This window comes from Porites lutea, chromosome 4 (assembly GCF_958299795.1).
Source record: "Porites lutea chromosome 4, jaPorLute2.1, whole genome shotgun sequence".
NCBI lineage: Eukaryota > Metazoa > Cnidaria > Anthozoa > Scleractinia > Poritidae > Porites > Porites lutea.
This window is the reverse complement of record NC_133204.1, coordinates 30,173,506-30,190,682: the sequence shown is the minus strand read 5'-3', so window position 1 is coordinate 30,190,682 and position 17,177 is coordinate 30,173,506. Positions and strand designations below refer to the sequence as shown.

Sequence of the window (17,177 nt, the reverse complement as noted above, 5' to 3'; positions counted from 1 at the left end):
TTATTTGTTTATACTACTACCCGCAAAAGGTTGTAATTTTCACATTTAGGTATTTCAAATTAAGCTGAAATACCACTGCTCTAAACCAATCAAATTGCAGAAATTTTTCATGTAGTAGTATAATTAATGTAACACAGGAGCTATTGTGTTTTGAAATGTACAATTATAGTAGGACACGGTTGCAGGACACTACAGTGGAATCCCACTTTACAGCCACCTCGTTATTACAGTGACTGTCACTTTTTCTTGGTCCGGCAAAACGGCCATACATTGCCTTAGAAAAATCCCTCGTTAATGCGGTCACCCATTGATACGGTCAATGGCCACATTTTAAAATCCCTAACAGTAGAATCTTTTATAATTTCACCCTGTTACAACGGCCACTCATTTGAAATTAGAAAATTAAAATGCCTGTGTCATATCAATTTCATTGACCTAGTAAAATATAAGCTAAGCCTGTTATTTTATTGCTTTTAAACTACAATACACTTAACTTTGTTTTTGGCAGTGTAATAACCAATTTCTGAGGAAAAGAAAGGAAAGTTTAAAGTAGTTTTTACAATAACTGCATGCAGTATCTACATTCTGGTTGCTTATTAGAGAGGACAATATGTTCAAGAGGTGCAAATGTGATGTATGGTGTACTTTTCATTACAACCTTTATAACACATCATTCACATTATGCGTTGGGTGGGTACAGTAAGCTCACAAATGGACTGAGAGTGGCTGCCAGTGGCGCCTTTGTATGCTGACATCCGAGCTTACTATTCACATGTTAAAATGTATTGTAAGAGGGCACGTCTGTTGTCCTCTCATCCACGACTCTTCATTTCATTTCATGGCAGTATATAGTGCTGGAATCGGGAGATTTTTATTTACTCCTCTGGGAACCCCTTGAGAGGATTGCAGAAAGGAGATTGTTAACACTTACACACATACACAACTTAAAACTGCAACTGTTTGCTTTTTAAGCAGAGATGTGTGGATAACACAGTTTCGCTAATACTTATCCCCTGGATATCGATTTAACCAGTGGATAGTGCTATCCAATGTTTGAACAACCAGGACCTGCCTGATGTTTTTAAACATAAAAGAACCTTACAGAACCTTTTCAAGCTGACTTCTAAAAATTCTAAAAACATACGTTCTTACATGTATATGCACAGTAGGGTTTGTTGTAGTTTCAGTTGGTTTCATGAAACCAGTGTTAATGTATTGCGTTACCTTACGTCAAACTCAGTGGAAATTCCTTGTTGAATATACAAGTTTATGTGTTTACTAGTGGGTATCATATTAGCGTATTTACCGTAGTGAATAAGGGCGGCATATTTTGGGAGAAAGAAGCTAATAAGTGCTGCCCTGGATTAAGTGCCTCGGTCTTGATATAATCAAAATCAAAAGATGTTAATTCTGTTAGTTTAATTAATACAGAAAATAATAATGATAATAAAACAATATTATTATAAGCACCCCCTTTTTGAATAAGCGCCACTTTGGGGGGTAAAACATTTAATGAGCGCCGCGGTACTTATTCGAGTAAAATACAGTATCTATCTAGCTCACAAGTTGTCATATTATTATTACCAAACATATTGATAGATAAAAACATTTTGTAAGCTGGTACTGCATTTCTTAGTCAACTGTTACTGATGAATCCTTTGTCTTGACTTTGTTGTAGAACTACCACTTGATCATGAATTTCAACTCTTCAGTGCATCAGCAGGTGGATTTTACCCAGGAAGTCCAAAATCTCTTCACTTATAACATAAAGTAGTACAATCATCTTGATTCATTGGTGCGGTCTGATGGATCTATGCCTGTATTAAGATGCAACTTTCTAACATTCAACTGTCGTTTTACGTAAAGTTTTTTGTTGGTTAAAAAGTTGCCTGAGAAAACAGCAGACATTTTGCAATGTCACTTCTAGTTTCCCCGCAAAATGAAGTGTAACAAATGAGTGCAGAAATTCCATACTAATGATGAGTCACTACCAAGATCTGGGTAGTTCTTCTTATTGGCTGAAATTGAACAAGATAATTTTCACCAGCAACATGACTGGATAGAGATTTTGAATGGTATTGCTTCTTTTAATTAATTTATTTCCATATCTAAAACAACTGGCAGTAAATAACAATTTGTAGAATACCAGTAGGTGTTTAAATAACCAAATGTTTATTTATATTATAATATGATAGGAAAGATTTTAAGCACGTTGTTAGTGCACCTCATTTCACCTCTGCAAGTAAAAAATTAATAGTACTAATATTCACAACTGGATTGTTTTACAGTCAAACTGACAAAACTGTAAACACTTGAAATATTTCAGGATTGTTTTTTTGTGTTATGTCCAATCACAGCAAAATATCAGGACATGCGCACTATCCACAAAACCACAAACTAATTAATGCTGTTCACTGTTGCTTCTGAGTTAGTTTCCTCACTCCTGATTGGCCATTTTCTGGCAACCAAACATTCCAATCATATTTCTGGTGTTCTGTCGGTTTGATTGTAATAGTGACAATACAACTTGCACATGGTATGTAGTCTTGTTTTGTTGGATAATTATTACATTATACTACCACGGTATTTAAATCAGTTTATTTTATTGTTATTTTTCTGGACATTCTCAGTTTCAAGTACATTAGAGTGTATTGAAAATATAAGTACAAAACCTAAAAATAGTGTCAAATATAATAACAATATTTTTTAATTGATTCTGTCAATTTATATTGTTTCAATAACTGATATTTGAATTCAGATTACAGTTCTTTTTTTTAATAAATTGATGAAAGGTCCTTGTTAAAACATCTGAATGTACCAGCAGTGTGCCCATTGTTTTGGTGTCTAAAAACAATGGCAACAATGGCTACACTTTGTAATAGTTTCATTAAATTGACCCCTGCTTTGTCCTTGCTTTGCATCTGGAGTGATTAATCTATCAAACGTAACCTAAATTTTCCATTACTTTCCATGACCAATAATTCAATTCCATGGAATTCCAGGTGTGGAGGAAGAAAGTCTTAAAAACAATTCCTTGACTTTCCAGGTTTTCTATGACTGGTACAATACCCTGATCTTGAACTGAGTTTAAGAGGCTAATAAGCAGGGTGCAAAGAAAGTCAGTTTTAGAGCTTGCCATTCAGGCAAGCTGTAGCTAACACGCACTAGCCCAAAAGTCTTTTTAACTATCCCAAAAATTTTTTTTGATGAGCAGGATTGCTTACAGTTCTTCTGTAATTTGAATTCCCCTAAAAGTATCACAGAATTCACTAGTCTAATAGGAGAATCCACCAGCTCCCAGCTGTAGGACACGCCTTTCTTACGAATTAGATATGAAATTGACTAATAAATAATTATATCAAAATATAACCCCTTACAACTGCATTAATAAGAAATGCTAGCTAGCTTCTCTATCATCTTCATGCGCCTCCATTCTTGTCATCAGTTCCAGCAAGGCTCCACATGCACCAAAATAACCCTGTCATAAAAAAGAAAATGATAACTATTGACAAACCTCACACTTCCAAATAATAATGGAATTAACCTAAAATTAACGGCATGCAAAATTGTAAACACAAGACCTTGCAAGATGGTAAGACTAGCTGTTTTTCTGTCTTTCGCGTGAGTTGCGAATTCGCGCCCTCATAGGCGTACGGGCCGGGGGGGGGGAGGGGGGCTGCAGCCCCCCCAAAATTTGGGCAACTTAGATTTTTTGGGCAGCAAGAGAAAACTTGGGCAAAGCCAGTTTTTAAAGACGTTTCCATGTTTATTATTATTATTATATTTTGAAGAGATAAATACTTTCTATTTTAACCAGAAGTCGGCGTAATAATTCAGTTACGTTCACACGAGACAGTGGTTGCCTAGCACGTGATGAGTTTCTGGTTATAAGGGAAGGGTATCATATGCGGATTTTTTTGTTGTTGTTGGGCATTGTACTTCACTGTACTAGCTGGAGTGGGCTATTTCCAGTCATGAATTGATTAGAATAAACTTCCGTATAACTTTCTAGAATCACCTCCGCTCCTAGAACAGTGTGTGGCAGAACACGCATCAGCAATGGGTCTGAAAGTGAAGTGGCTGACTAATTCTCAGTTTGAATTACGAGAAGAATCATAATTTTCTTAAAAAAATCTATCGAGGGTTTAAAAATTATTCACTAATTTGTTTAAGTAGACCGAAATGTTTACGAAACCCCTAACAAGATCGAGCGCTAATCAAATCCTTCCTTATAGCAATTGGCAGGAGCTATCTCCATGATCTTTCATACACGTTTTTAATAAGATTGAAACTCCGTTTTCTAAACATCAAGATTTTCATTTTTTTTACCTTATTTCTAACAATAAAACTTCATCCTAAAATATCTCGATAACGCTCTTACAGTTTTTAACTTCACGAACATCGAGGCGACTATTGGAGGAAAGAGCTTTCCTGAACGATTTTGTAAGAACAGTTCCCAGTGAGAAATATTGCTGCAAGTATAATAGGTAATGGCGTCATTTCGTTGCTATGACAGCTCCGATGTCATTGCAACCCTGATCATGACAAATTTCCCTCTTTATCTAATACAACTGTGGTGGCAATTTTTTCCAAATGCTTGTTTGTGGCGACGTAGTTTATGCTCAAACTTGGCAGGTATTGACTCTGAAAAACTGTATCGAGCCACTTTCATATGCCAGTACGGCCTATTTTGTTGCATGGCCCTAGTTTCCTTTCGACTGTTTTGTAAAAATTTGGGCAACTTGCAAGAATTTTTTGGGCAAATGGATTACCGCCCCACCTAGCAAAAAATTGCCCGTACGCCTATGCGCGCCCTCGCAACTCGCGCGACTTCGCTGCTCAAATAATTTGGCTTACAGATTTTCGAGCGAAAGAGAGACTGCTCGCAGTGTACGTGAGAGTGCAAAAAGGGAGCTCCAGCATCGACGACGACGACGGCAAGTGAATTCGTATATTTTCAAACTTTGTCGCGTTTATTCAGTTCGCTGAGAATGTCAAATGTAGACGAATTTCCCTTAGAGTTTATTTCTTGGGGACCGCACTTAAGTTAAGAAAGAGCCAGAAAGAAAAATTCGTCGTCCCTTGTTTACTTTCTCCATAAACCGTGAAATTAGGCATTTTCACGTCATAAAACTAGTCGTGAGGTGACGGAATGGAAATGTACCAAAAAGTGTGATGCACGTGCATGCATGCGTGTCGGTGATCAAGGAACAAAAGAAATATTGTGAGTTGTTTGCTCAAAAGTTTGACCAGTTTCAAACTTTGCGCAGCAACCCCCAAACAACACGCAGCAGCGTGTGCAAACGAACGTAACATGTACCATCCAACAATGTTGCGTCCTTTTGCACGGGAAGAAAAACTTTTGTCTTGCGTCGACGTCCATAAAACGTGAAATTAAGAATCTTCACGTGTAGTTGTGCAACAGTAAAGTATTAAGTAATGTACAAAAAAGCGTGATGCTCGTGCAACAATGTTGCCATTCTCGTTGCCGTCGCAGTCGTCGTTGCTTAAGCTCCTTAATATGAAAAACAAAAAAGGGAATTATTAAAAACACTTCGATGGCAGCCTAACAGTATTCCTTTGGCATTTCTCTCTCTTAGAGACACATTTATTATTTCTTAATACCTCATGTTTTAAAAACAGAGCTTTTAAGGTTCCTTTAGACCAATAATCCATTGCATATGAGAGCAACTTCATAGCTATGGTGTTCTTACGGAGGAAGTTGCCCACAAACACCACACGACCAATTTTCTGCAAATTAAAACAAATGATAAGAGAAAATCTATGAAACTAGTTGTAACATTAGGAAGGGTGGATAAAAACTATTATTAATTTATTGTATGCTAATGGTTTAAACAGACTGCTGAGGATTGCGATTTTAACATCTCATTCACTACCGGGGGGGGGGAGGGGGTACTCCCTATAACAGCCTATACAGGGAGGCTCCGCCCAAAGGGGTACCTTTTTCAGGCTTCATGTATATTCAAGGGTAGGGAATTCTGCCCACCTACCCCTGCCCTAAGCCAACATTAACACTTAGTTCTCACTTAGAGCAAAATGTTGGCTTAGGGGAGGGGTAGGTGGACAGTTTCCCTGAAACCAAGAGATAGCTCATTCTCTCTTGCTGAAACGTATAACGATCGGGAAAATCTATCAAATAAGTAGTTTAAAAGACATTAATTGAAATGTTTCAAAAAGACAAGCCTTATGGCTTACCATTTTAATTTATTAAATGTTACGCGAAAATGGCAAGGTGACTTTCTGTTTCAGCGATTTATTATTATTACGTAGGTATGTTACAGGGGTGCCATTTGTCAATGTAAAGAATACGAAGGGGTATCATTTCTATTTAAAATGGTATATATAGAGGATATTACATGGCCGTGCGGAGATACGAAATTTCTCTTCGAATGTTGAAAAATATTTCACGAGTGAGCGCAGTGAACGAGTGAAATATTTTTTCAACATGAGAAGAGAAATTTTGTATCTCCGTGCGGCCATGTAATGTTCTATTTATTATATAAACACCAATGAAATACCAAACCATTTCAGTTGAATAGTTTTTGGTGTGAAAGGCACAATTTACAGTGTAGCCATAGCAACGGTGATAGTTTCACATGGGAAGATAACATGTTATTTTCACATGTGAAGATATCAAGTTTTCGCATAAAAGCTCACCTGGTATTTCATTGGTGTTTATATAATAAAAAAGGGTAAGGGGTTGGACACCAGGGCAAAGACTCCTCATACACAGTATAAAACTTTGTTGAGTAGTCCCCCGGGATTTAATGTCCACTCTCTCTTAATGGACAGCTCTATATAAAGATGGACACCTTAGTAAAATGCACACCTAGAGTTGCTCCCTGCCTTTCCCTACTCCATTTATTTGACTCTATAAGACTTTATATGAGAAGGTGCGGGCTGGCACACTTGCCAAGATCTCAGCTCGAACAACCCCGATCTCGGCAAGCGGGACAGCCCGCATTCTCATATAAACCAAAATGACAATTTTATGCAGAAACAAGGCACGAACCGAGCTAGGCCGGCTATCCAGGCTTGTTCACTTCATATAAACAGGGCCTTAAGCAGAGCACAGTGTTGGAGCAAGAGCGATCTAGCACGCACTTCCTAACCTTTAGTTATTACTAGAGGTAATCATTGATTATGGATCCGCTTTGGTCACTTACAGAAACTATAATCAAGTCAAAAGGAGTCCAGTTTCAATCTAATCAGCAGTTGCCCCTGATACCTCAAACATTTGTGGCTTTGTGCCACAGGACCACCAAGATTAGGATGCGTTATGATGAACGTGACTAGTTGTCATAAGCCTACAAGCAGCAGGACCTGACAAAAGTCCTAGCCCCGGTTGTTCAAACGTTGGATAGCGCTACCCACAGGATAAATCGCTATCCAGCAGATAAGTGTTAGGAAATCCAATTGCGCTATCCAGTGGATAGAAATTTATCCAGTGGATAGCGCTATCCACCTTTTGAATAACTGGAGCCAGTACGACAGCCCTGCAGGGATCAGTGACTCGTACAATTTAAAATCACAGTACTCACTTGGTTTACAGCACACATCCTTGCTATTGAACCAATATTGTTTGTTATGGTAACTAACATGGCTCTTGCTAAATCTTTGTTACTAACCAATGATCGATTCTCCTCACAATTCATCTTTCCAAAGCTAAATGTAGAAAAAAAAAACATATTAACTGAGGTAGTTGACAAGGAGGAAAGATTATTTGTGAAAAGGCCAAATGTCTGTACTTTTGAGCCAAGAAAATAAAAATGTGATCCAAATCTATGGCTGGCTAAAACAGAACAACAGGCTCATTACATCAATATGGCAAATGGCCAATGTTAAGTTGGTAATTTCACCTTTATGCTTACTTTTTAACAAAGGTACATGGTGATAATTATAAGAACTACTTTGTGGAATTACCATTAAACTATTATTATGACTATTATTGTCATTAATTACATCGGAAAGTGCGCAAGCCAGAATTTAAGTAGTAACTTTTTATCAGTTTGAATTATTTTTAGATAGTTTTATTTTTTTATTAACTTTTTGATGCTTTTTATAATTGTTGTTAGTAGTTTTTAGATAGTCATTTTACGACAATTCTCTTTCCTACACAAGAAGAATGTACATAGGGTATATATTTTAATATTCATATTCTTGAATCTGTAAATAGTCTATTTTTTTGAATCTATGAATAAAGTTATTTTATTATTAAATTTAAAAAAATATATTATTATTATTATTATTATTATTATTATTATTATTATTACTATTATTATGTCTCAAATTGTGGAAATGAGAAGGTAAAGACTGTCCAAAATCATTCATTTTGATAAATCAGTCATCAAACTTTTACCTTTTGTGTTAATCTAAAACACTGCAAGTACGTACATTATAAAGGGGGAACTTATCTTTGCCTATCTTTATACAGACACCTCTCTATTATCAAACAGTTGTTTGGTCTTTAATATGCCAAACATCAATGCAGGGGACACTCCCTTACACAGTCTATAATAAATTGTAGACACCTCTGTTTAAAAAATGCAGACTTCTATTTCTGTCCCTTTGCGGTCCATATTAATGTGGTCTGACTGTAAAATTAATACATTGTGTTATAAAATTAATATGGTTAAAGCTGACATCTACCTTGTCCCAAATACATTGCTGACTGATCAAACAGCTTTAATTTTCCAGTTATAAAAAAAAATTGAAAGGTTGGGCAAGATTGATATAAGTACACATGTACAAGCACATGTGGGTCATTTGAGACAGAGCCTATAAAGCTTTGTTTTCATACAGTTTGTGACTAAAATCCTTGAAGATCAGGAACCTTAACATTTTCTGACCATCCACAATTCTAGTGAGTCTGACCCACATGCTATTTTTTATTTTGTGTGGCTGAGAGCACTCGCCCCAGGCCATTCATTTTATAAGGAAGCTGTCAATTAACCTGCTTGCCACCAAATCTCCTGGTAAGCCAAACTTGTTGTAATCGCCTCCATAAATATCCCGCACTAGTTTATCAACCTTTGTGCTGTCACCCTCCTCCGCCATGGAAAGAGCTTCTTCAAATGACTCACATCCAGTCAGCAAACAGCACAAGCCAAGAAAGGTTCCACCTCCCAGACTAAAAACATTTTGAAAATAAAATATTTTTAAAGAAATATTAATATTATAATATTACATCTCTGACATAATGATAAAAATGGCCAATAGAATTAGAAGTTAGGGTAGAGGGAGGGGGGGGGGGGGGGGAGGGGAATTATATGGCCTATACGTGTGTGCTACCGAACAGAGTATGTTTTTTGGGGGGTCTCGAATCGACAACAGGGTGTATTAAGATTTCACTATTTACAGCGTCAAGAACAGGGTGTCTTTTTAAGCCAATGATGTTAGTTTGAAAAATTACTTAATTCTGTATGCAACGTGAAATAAATCAGGGTCATTAAGTAAGGTCTGTTGTCTTAAACAAGAGCCATGTCCAGCACTGGCCATGAAATCCAGAGTTTCTTCACTTCTTACTTAGTTCCACACTTCTCAGAGGTCTGGAAGTGTGGAGTAGTCTGGCAAAGTAAGGATTTTGTCGCACTTTCCCCTAGTCATGAACCCTTAGTCATTCTTTACTTACTTCTACACTTCTCAAAGGTGTGGAAGTGTGGAAAAGTCCGACAAAGTAAGGATAATGTCACACTTTTCCCCAGTCATGAACCCTTTGTCATTCTTTACTTAGTTCCACACTTCTCAGAGGTGTGGAAGTGTGGAATAGTCCGACAAAGTAAGGATATTGTCGCACTTTTCCCCCAGTCATGAACCCTTTGTCATTCTTTACCTAGTTCCACACTTCTCAGAGGTGTGGAAGTGTGGAATAGTCCGACAAAGTAAGGATAATGTCACACTTTCCCCAGTCATGAACCCTTTGTCATTCTTTACTTAGTTCCACACTTCTCAGAGGTGTGGAAGTGTGGAAAAGTCCGACAAAGTAAGGATATTGTCGCACTTTTCCCCCAGTCATGAACCCTTTGTCATTCTTTACTTAGTTCTACACTTCTCAGAGGTGTGGAAGTGTGGAATAGTGTGACAAACTAAGGATATTGTCGCACTTTTCCCCCAGTCATGAACCCTTTGTCATTCTTTACTTAGTTCTACACTTCTCAGAGGTGTAGAAGTGTGGAAAAGTCTGACAAAGTAAGGATATTGTCGCACTTTTCCCCCTGTTAAGAACCCTTTGTCATTGTTTACTTAGTTCCACACTTCTCGGAGGTGTGGAAGGGTAGAATAGTCTGACAAGTTGAGTTTAATGTGGCACTTTCCCTGAGTCACGAGAAGCTCAGGTTGCTTTATGAGCACTTGGTTTTATTTCTGTATGGTTTTTTACATTTTTTCTTAAGAACTATTTTTCTTTTGAATAGCAGATATAACCATTGTTTCAATGCCAGCCGTTGAAAGAAACTTAAAGTTAAGAAATCCGATCTCCAACCAAGCTTTCTTCCTTATCAGTACGGGTTCAAATTTGATCATTGTTAGATCACGCCATATATCCACTGTTTCGTAGTTTTTCCTCTTCTCTTACGTTATGTAAATGCTGAACATAAATTATGGAAAAGACGAAGTGTCCTCTGTTCATTTTCCTTGTCATTTTTGCATATTTTGACAGCCACGAGAAGGTCTGCTCGCAAACTTCTGTTTTAATCTGTATCAAAACGTTTGTACATCGCTTCATGCTAGAATGCACTTATTTGCCGCGAAAGGATTAATTACCGTGATTAAATAACTTAGTAAGTGATAAGATTAAAATAAATTTCAGTGCTCTGGCCGACGACCTATTAAATGAAACTGAGATCGTTATAGTACTAAATAAAATTAATAACATTGCACACCACATCTTTTCCCTCTCATTACCCCTTTCAGCTCTTCTACGTTGTTTGCGTCGCAGTTTCAACTGCCGTCCTGTCGGGCTTATTGATGTTAATTTCGTATTTTTCCTCTCACGCCGTAGTAAATCCTTTTGGGAAGGATTGGTTTGAACCTATGATATTATGGATTGTAATTGTAATGCCAACCGGTGCGGGAAAGTCGACGTTGTTTAAATTTTTGAGGGGAATTTTGGACACCATGAGAAAACGCGTTATCGCAAGTGAAAAAGATACATCGAACAACGATGCTCTTCCAGACTGGGCAGTAGAGGAGGCTTCAATATAAAAATGGGGGCTATGATGGCTGAAAATGGCAACAAATTAATTGGACTCTATGACGAGATCACGCATTTTCTCACACAAATAAACGTTTACAGAAGTCGCGGCCTCTCGGACACACACGACCCCTGAGAAGTGTGGAACTAAGTAAAGAATGACAAGAGGTTAGTGCCTGTGGGAAAAGTGTGACATTATCCTTACTTTGTTGGACTATTCCACACTTCCACACCTCTGAGAAGTGTAGAACTAAGTAAAGAATGACAAAGGGTTAGTGCCTGTGGGAAAAGTGTGACATTATCCTTACTTTGTCACACTATTCCACACTTCCACACCTCTGAGAAGTGTAGAACTAAGTAAAGAATGACAAAGGGTTAGTGCCTGTGGGAAGAGTGTGACATTATCCTTACTTTGTCGGACTATTCCACACTTCCACACATCTGGGAAGTGTAGAACTAAGTAAAGAATGACAAAGGGTTCATGACTGGGGGAAAAGTGCGACAATATCCTTACTTTGTCGGACTTTTCCACACTTCCAGACCTCTGAGAATTGTAGAACTAAGTAAAGAATGACAAAGGGTTCATGACTGGGGGAAAAGTGCGACAATATCCTTACTTTGTCGGACTTTTCCACACTTCCAGACCTCTGACAAGTGTAGAACTAAGTAAAGAATGACAAAGCGTTCATGACTGGGGGAAAAGTGTGACAATATCCTTACTTTGTCGGACTTTTCCACACTTTCACACCTCTGAGAAGTGTGGAACTAAGTAAAGAATGACAAAGGGTCCATGACTGGGGGAAAAGTGCGACAATATCCTTACTTTATCAGACTTTTCCACACTTCCAGACCTCTGAGAAGTGTGGAACTAAGTCAAGAATGACAATCGGTTAGTGCCTGTGGGAAAAGTGTGACATTTTCCTGACTTTGTCAGACTTTTCCACACTTCCACACCTCTGAGAAGTGTGGAACTAAGTAAAGAATGACAAGAGGTTAGTGCCTGTGGGAAAAGTGTGACATTATCCTTACTTTGTCGGACTAGTCCACACTTCCACACCTCTGAGAAGTGTAGAACTAAGTAAAGAATGACAAAGGGTAAGTGCCTGTGGGAAAAGTGTGACATTATCCTTACTTTGTCGGACTTTTCCACACTTCCACACCTTTGAGAAGTGTAGAACTAAGTAAAGAATGACAATCGGTTAGTGCCTGTGGGAAAAGTGTGACATTTTCCTGAGATTGTCAGACTTTTCCACACTTCCAGACCTCTGAGAAGTGTGGAACTAAGTCAAGAATGACAAGGGGTTAGTGCCTGTGGGAAAAGTGTGATATTATCCTGAGTTTGTCAGACTTTTCCACACTTCCACACCTCTGAGAAGTCTGGAACTAAGGATGAAAAAGGAAAGTAGGGATCTTGTGGCCAGCACTGGACATTTGTGTTAAACAAGGCAGTGAAATGAGCAACCTTTGTCTTAAACAAGATCAGGGTTTAAATGCCTTGGCAGAGCACACCTCTACCCAAAATACCTGTCAATGCCACTCAGGGTACTGACATCTCCTACATATATAGGACTTTGGATGTGTAGGTCCACTGTGTTGTTTCGTTAGACAGAAAACTTTGTTCTACACAAGGTGCATTCAATTTGTCATATTCCAGAATAAGAATACGCAAAAGTTTTGTTGCAAATCTCTTGTGTCATAATTATTTTTTGAACCACTTGAAACACTACATACAGCAGGAAATTTTTTTTTATGGAGATTTCTAGATAATTATTGCAAGGCAATGAACCCCAAAATAAGTGATTTCTAGAGTGTATTCCATTGATACTTATTCTGGAATATTTTCAATTGAAGATGCTCTTAGCCTCTCATGACTTTCCCAAGGGTGGGAAGATGGTTGATCATGAAAGGGGGATGGGGTTAGTTACGATTTTGTGTAGGAAGGTGGAGGCACTAGATTTATAGCTGTCACAAAAAACTCTCTCAATTTACGATTTTCTTGAGGGTGATATGTTGTGCACAGTCTCTTCTTCTTTTTGAGCAGAGTATTAAAAGCTACACGTATGTATTTTAGATATTTTACAGCTTTTAATATTTTAATCTATCTTAACCTGTAGCTTATATTAGTAACTTTTTTAGGTCTCAACTTTTTTTAGTTATTACTATTACATACTCATTTATCTATTTATTTTTCTTTTGCTTTACAGAACCTCATTGAAAATCACTCTTTGTGAAGTGAGCTCCTGTTATCACTGTCATCATCATCATCATCATCACCATCATCATCATCATCATTCTCATGTCAATATCATTATTATTATTATTATTATTACACAATTGCTTTTACCTTGTGCCACTTATTCTTGAGAACTTCTCAGCAGATTCCACTGACAAAATACTGACTCCAGATCCAATGTTTACAACAATATAGGGATAAGAATCATTGGTAAAGTCATAAGGAACCTTTTCGGATTTCTCTAAACAGTGCAGATTGTTCCAGTAGTAAAACTCATGAACACAACAGGAATTAATGAAGTGTATACCATGAATGAGACACTCCAGCTCATCGTACTTTACCAGCTGTACACCTAGGACCTGCCATAAGTAAAAGGAAAAAAAAACAATAGAGAAGTGATGATGAATTTTGAGCCTGGTGAATACATGAGAAAGATGATTTTTCAGTCAGTGACAGTGAAAAAATCCATATACTGTCAATAGGAATCGAACCTATGAACTTCTAGTTACTAAATCCAAATGCTCTACCAACAAAGCTGCAGGGGGCTTATGAGCACAAGTGGGCCAGTGAACCAAAAATATCCATCTGGCTATATGCTCCCCCCCCCCCTCCCACCAAATTCCCCTAAATCAATTTTCTCTACCTGGTTTGTTTTAAAATGCATTTTTTAGTCTGGTTCCCCTGGATATACATGTAAGCCCTGTTTATAAGCCCTCCTGAAACCCCTTATAAAGTTGTATAAGTCCAGGGATTATCAAGTGGAAGTTTAAAGTGGCTAAATGTAATTTAGGCAAAGTTAACCAACTATGCTGGGGGTGGAGTGGGGGTGGCCTGATGCCCCTAACGGGGGTACCTCATGACTTAAATACGTAGTTGCTGGCTTGCAGTTCTTCGCAAAGTGTCCTCGCTATGAACTTATTGCTTGCTTGCCATTTTTGTACTGTGTTTTTCCCAGCCCTTCCTCCCTATTTACTTCAGGTCCAGGTACATGTAAGTATTGGTTGGTGATTAGTATTCCACTGATTAGTTCAGTGTGATGGTGCCTGGTGGCCGGGGAGGGAGGCGGGGGACATTCACAGGGTTGCCATGGATACCTCTTTTTTCAAGCTAAAGCATCGCGTGGCTCCACCAACTTTTTAGGCATCAGTGCCCAAGCTCATCTATTGGTGATGAGTTTAATGGTATATTACTCAGGGTAGTCTGGTGAGGGAGCTTTAATACAAAGCAGCCCTGCTACAGCTATATCTATGGGAGCTAAAGCTGCATCACTGCCTGATCACTGCCAATCAATCTAGTTGCCCCTCAATCAAAGTCAGGTTAATGTTTAAGGTACATTTGTAGGGTTGCACTTTGGTTTTCAAGAAAATGTGAAAAACAGTGAAATGGTGATGATCCAAAAAATTGTATCAGGGCTCAAAAATAATTCCAGCTTGTCCTTTGGGTAAGTAGCTCTCACATTCTGCAGGCCCAGAGCAACTTCTTGCTTAACTTAGTTAATGTTTTTTTTAGAGGACAACTTGCGGCTGGACCCTTGCCCAGCAAGGCAATCTCCTTGTCCCGGACTACTAGACAGGATTTTTTTCGAGCCCTACTGTATTTTTATTTCTCCTACCTCTCTGAAGTCTTTTTCAAACTTGAAGGCTCCCCCTCCAGTTGCACACACTTTGTTATTTAATACTGATGCATGCAACTCCTTAGCAAGTACAAGAAAGTTCTCTATCACATCTGTCGGAAATCGAATAAAATGAAGATGCCCTTCTCTTCCACCCAATACCACATTTTTTATGGCTAGAACTTCATCTCTTGTTCCATTTTCACCATAGTGTATATTAGACTTTATAAAATCTTGCATGGCCTCTAGGCCAACCTTTTCTTGTCCTTCGCAGTTTAGTTGAGAATTGCATGGTTCAAAATAGACCAGTTTCACCAAAGTACCCCCAATATCCAATCCGAACCAGGGAAGACATGCTAAAAAAGACAAAAACTTGTATATTTAAATTTTATACACCTATCATGGTCTATACCATTGTACATTATTCTTAATAAGTGGTGAAGGAAAGCTAGTTTTCAAAGAATAGTAAAAGTAATAATCATTTCAAGTTTGATGGATTTCATCACTTGGCAGTTGATTATAAGTACTGTACAAAAATTATAATTATCATATGGGGCATCAAAACCGGCATCATCGGGGTTCTATTCCAATAATTTCACATTAACTGAAGAATACACCAGAGATCAACTTTAAGTAGTTTTATTTTGAAAAGGATGCCTCACTAACGTAAAGGAGGAACAGGGTTTTTTGGATTTTAAATATCTTCCCTTTTGCAGTGAATTTTATTAACTTTACTATGGATTAGTTTAATTTGATAATATATCTTAATAATTATTTTTAGTTTAAATGGTGGTTGTCTATTTCTAATCATCGAAACAGACTCCCTACTACATTTAAAGCAGTTCAGCTAAAATAACAAAAGGAGTTGAAAGGATTCCTTCATATCTTGGGTGTGGTTAACAGTAAAAGCGCCCAAGGTAAAGAAAGGTACAGTACTTACTGAATATTCTCATCGCAAATCATAAATTCACCAAAATGTCACCCTTTTTACTTAAACTCTGTACTTTGCAAGAATACCAACTAGCACTCGGCCAGTAGTTTGTGAGAAATATTGGAGTCTTGTCAACAGGAAGTTAATAGAATAACAAAACAGTTTGCCAAATAATAATTTGTCCTCTTTTGCTCAAAATAATTTATGAAAAATTAAAGGTGTACAGAACAATGCCTTCATAAATATTTCATCAATCAGATGGGGCAAATAACAAAATTTGCATGACCAGCTAAATGCATACAATGTATAGGAGTGGCAGCAAAATATCTCATTTCATTGTCAAACATGAAGGCCATTATCACATTTTAAGATGGTGTGTTGCAAAAATTTCCACTGTAAAATATGAGGATGTAAAATATACTCTTTGGCTGATCCGCACCATCACTGGAAATATACAGTCCTCTCAACCATACCACTCATGATCGTTCATGTGTCTGTGCATGTGTCACATCGACCCTGGGCTGCCTGTGGTAATACTATATTGGAATACCTTCAAAACCTTTTCATTCACCTGTTTAACATCGCCCGCGCCCTTAGGGAAAGACTCCGTCTCATTTTAACATTTATCATTGAGACACACGTAAAATACGTTCAAAAATAACTTGACGCATAAGAAGAGCTACCCATGGCCTCCCCTCACCCGACATTTTCCAGAATACACTTTTTTACGCTCATATATTTGGAAACATATCCCCGGCAGTACTAACCTTTATTCATTCCAGATCTTGCAAGCAGAGATGAAAAAGTTTGTCTGGTTTGTACTACCGCAGTATATCTTTTCAAAACCCAAACTCTCCTCTTTTATGAATACGCCACGTGAAATTCCACGTTACGTCACGCAAAGTTTGTCCAAAGTGCGAAACTTTATAGGGGTTTATATTCCGCGTGTTGCGATTATGTCCTGCGTGCAGAAAACCATTGAGATGAAAGTCCAGGTCATGATTGCATGAAAGAAGTCCAACAAACATCAAGGTATTAAGATAGACCTTTAGAAGTTCCAGAGATTATAGATTTCATTGAAATAATCATTGATCTTCATTGAATTGATGAAATTTCAACTGTCGCCTCACCAAATATAAATTTTGGAATTTCTGTTCAGCGGTTATATCAGAAAGGCGAACTGATTGAG

General features: G+C 37.8%; 2 protein-coding genes across 2 annotated transcripts in view; one reads left to right on the top strand and one right to left on the bottom strand.

Annotated features, from left to right (window-relative positions):
• The window catches only part of LOC140933267 (5'-nucleotidase domain-containing protein 1-like), an 18,403-nt gene extending 15,689 nt beyond the window's left edge, over positions 1-2,714 (top strand). Inside the window, exon 14 of the mRNA XM_073382792.1 lies at positions 1,679-2,714. Coding sequence (XP_073238893.1) covers positions 1,679-1,764 — 86 coding nt within the window. The 3' untranslated portion in view covers positions 1,765-2,714. The remainder of the gene's footprint in view (positions 1-1,678) is intronic.
• A 121-nt stretch (positions 2,715-2,835) lies between these two features.
• Positions 2,836-17,135, bottom strand: LOC140933268 (pantothenate kinase 3-like). The gene is made up of 7 exons (XM_073382794.1): positions 16,756-17,135; positions 15,058-15,413; positions 13,557-13,804; positions 8,975-9,151; positions 7,563-7,686; positions 5,626-5,751; positions 2,836-3,478 (listed from the first exon to the last, which is right to left on the bottom strand). The coding sequence occupies exons 1-7, from the start codon at positions 16,763-16,765 to the stop codon at positions 3,398-3,400; spliced, it is 1,122 nt and encodes a 373-aa protein (XP_073238895.1). The 5' UTR covers positions 16,766-17,135; the 3' UTR covers positions 2,836-3,397.
• Between the last annotated feature and the right edge of the window lie 42 nt (positions 17,136-17,177).